At 37.4% G+C, this 910-nt stretch overlaps 1 protein-coding gene across 1 annotated transcript; it reads left to right on the forward strand.

Moving 5' to 3' along the window:
- Positions 1-234: 234 nt before the first annotated feature.
- LOC136088100 (zinc finger MYM-type protein 5-like) lies at positions 235-675 on the forward strand. The gene has a single exon (XM_065811762.1). The coding sequence runs from the start codon at positions 235-237 to the stop codon at positions 673-675; it is 441 nt and encodes a 146-aa protein (XP_065667834.1).
- Positions 676-910: the final 235 nt, after the last annotated feature.

Here is a 910-nt window from a genome sequence, read left to right on the forward strand (position 1 = left end):
AGAACCAACAAGGGAAAATGGAAATGCCCAGCTTTCAGGCCCAGTTGAAATGGACGAGGATGAACTTCATTCAGAAATCTCAGAAATTTCAGTGGCCTCGGAAGAAAATTTTCAACACAGGGATCCAGCAACATAGCCTAAAATAACGGACAAAACAAGATGCTTTTTGATTGAGTATGGGCCAGAGCAAGACAGAAGAGAATTTTGAACACGCTGTGTAATTTTGAAAACAGAATGCGACACTTCAGCTCAAAATGGTATGAAAAAATTTATTCCAATGGTGAAAAATTTGTTCGCACTTGGATGCAGTACAGCAACAAAAAAGATTATTTATTTTGTTTTTGCTGTTTGTTACTTTCAACAACAAAAACCAACAATTTCTCAGAAATTTACAAAGGGTTTTGTGACTGGAAAAAACTAAACCCAAGAATTCCTGACCATAAAAACAGCATTGAACACCAAAGATGCTATTCTGATTGGAAAACTCTTGAAAAAAATCTCAAGGAAGGAAAGACCCTGGATTCTGATCTGCAGAGAGTTATCAGTGGAGAGATGAAAAAGTGGAGAGACATCTTGAAAGTGATTGTTGATGCAATTTTGTTCTGTTCCAAGAACAATCTTACCCTTCGGGGAACAACAGAATACATCGGTCAACAAACAGTGGCATTTTTCTGAGCTTAATTGAGTTGATTAGCCATTATTATCCATTAGTGGCTGAACACATTGTGTCCGTTAAAGCAAAAAAAAACCACAACATCCTACTTTTCTCCTTGAATTCAAAATGAGCTGATTGAGTTACTTGGGCAGAAAGTCAGGAACGAAATTTTGTCAAACATCAAAGAAGCTAAATACTACTCTATTCTGTTTGACTGCACTCCACATGCCTCCCACAAAGAGCAGATGACTCAGA

Source organism: Hydra vulgaris, chromosome 12, assembly GCF_038396675.1.
Source record: "Hydra vulgaris chromosome 12, alternate assembly HydraT2T_AEP".
Lineage (NCBI taxonomy): Eukaryota > Metazoa > Cnidaria > Hydrozoa > Anthoathecata > Hydridae > Hydra > Hydra vulgaris.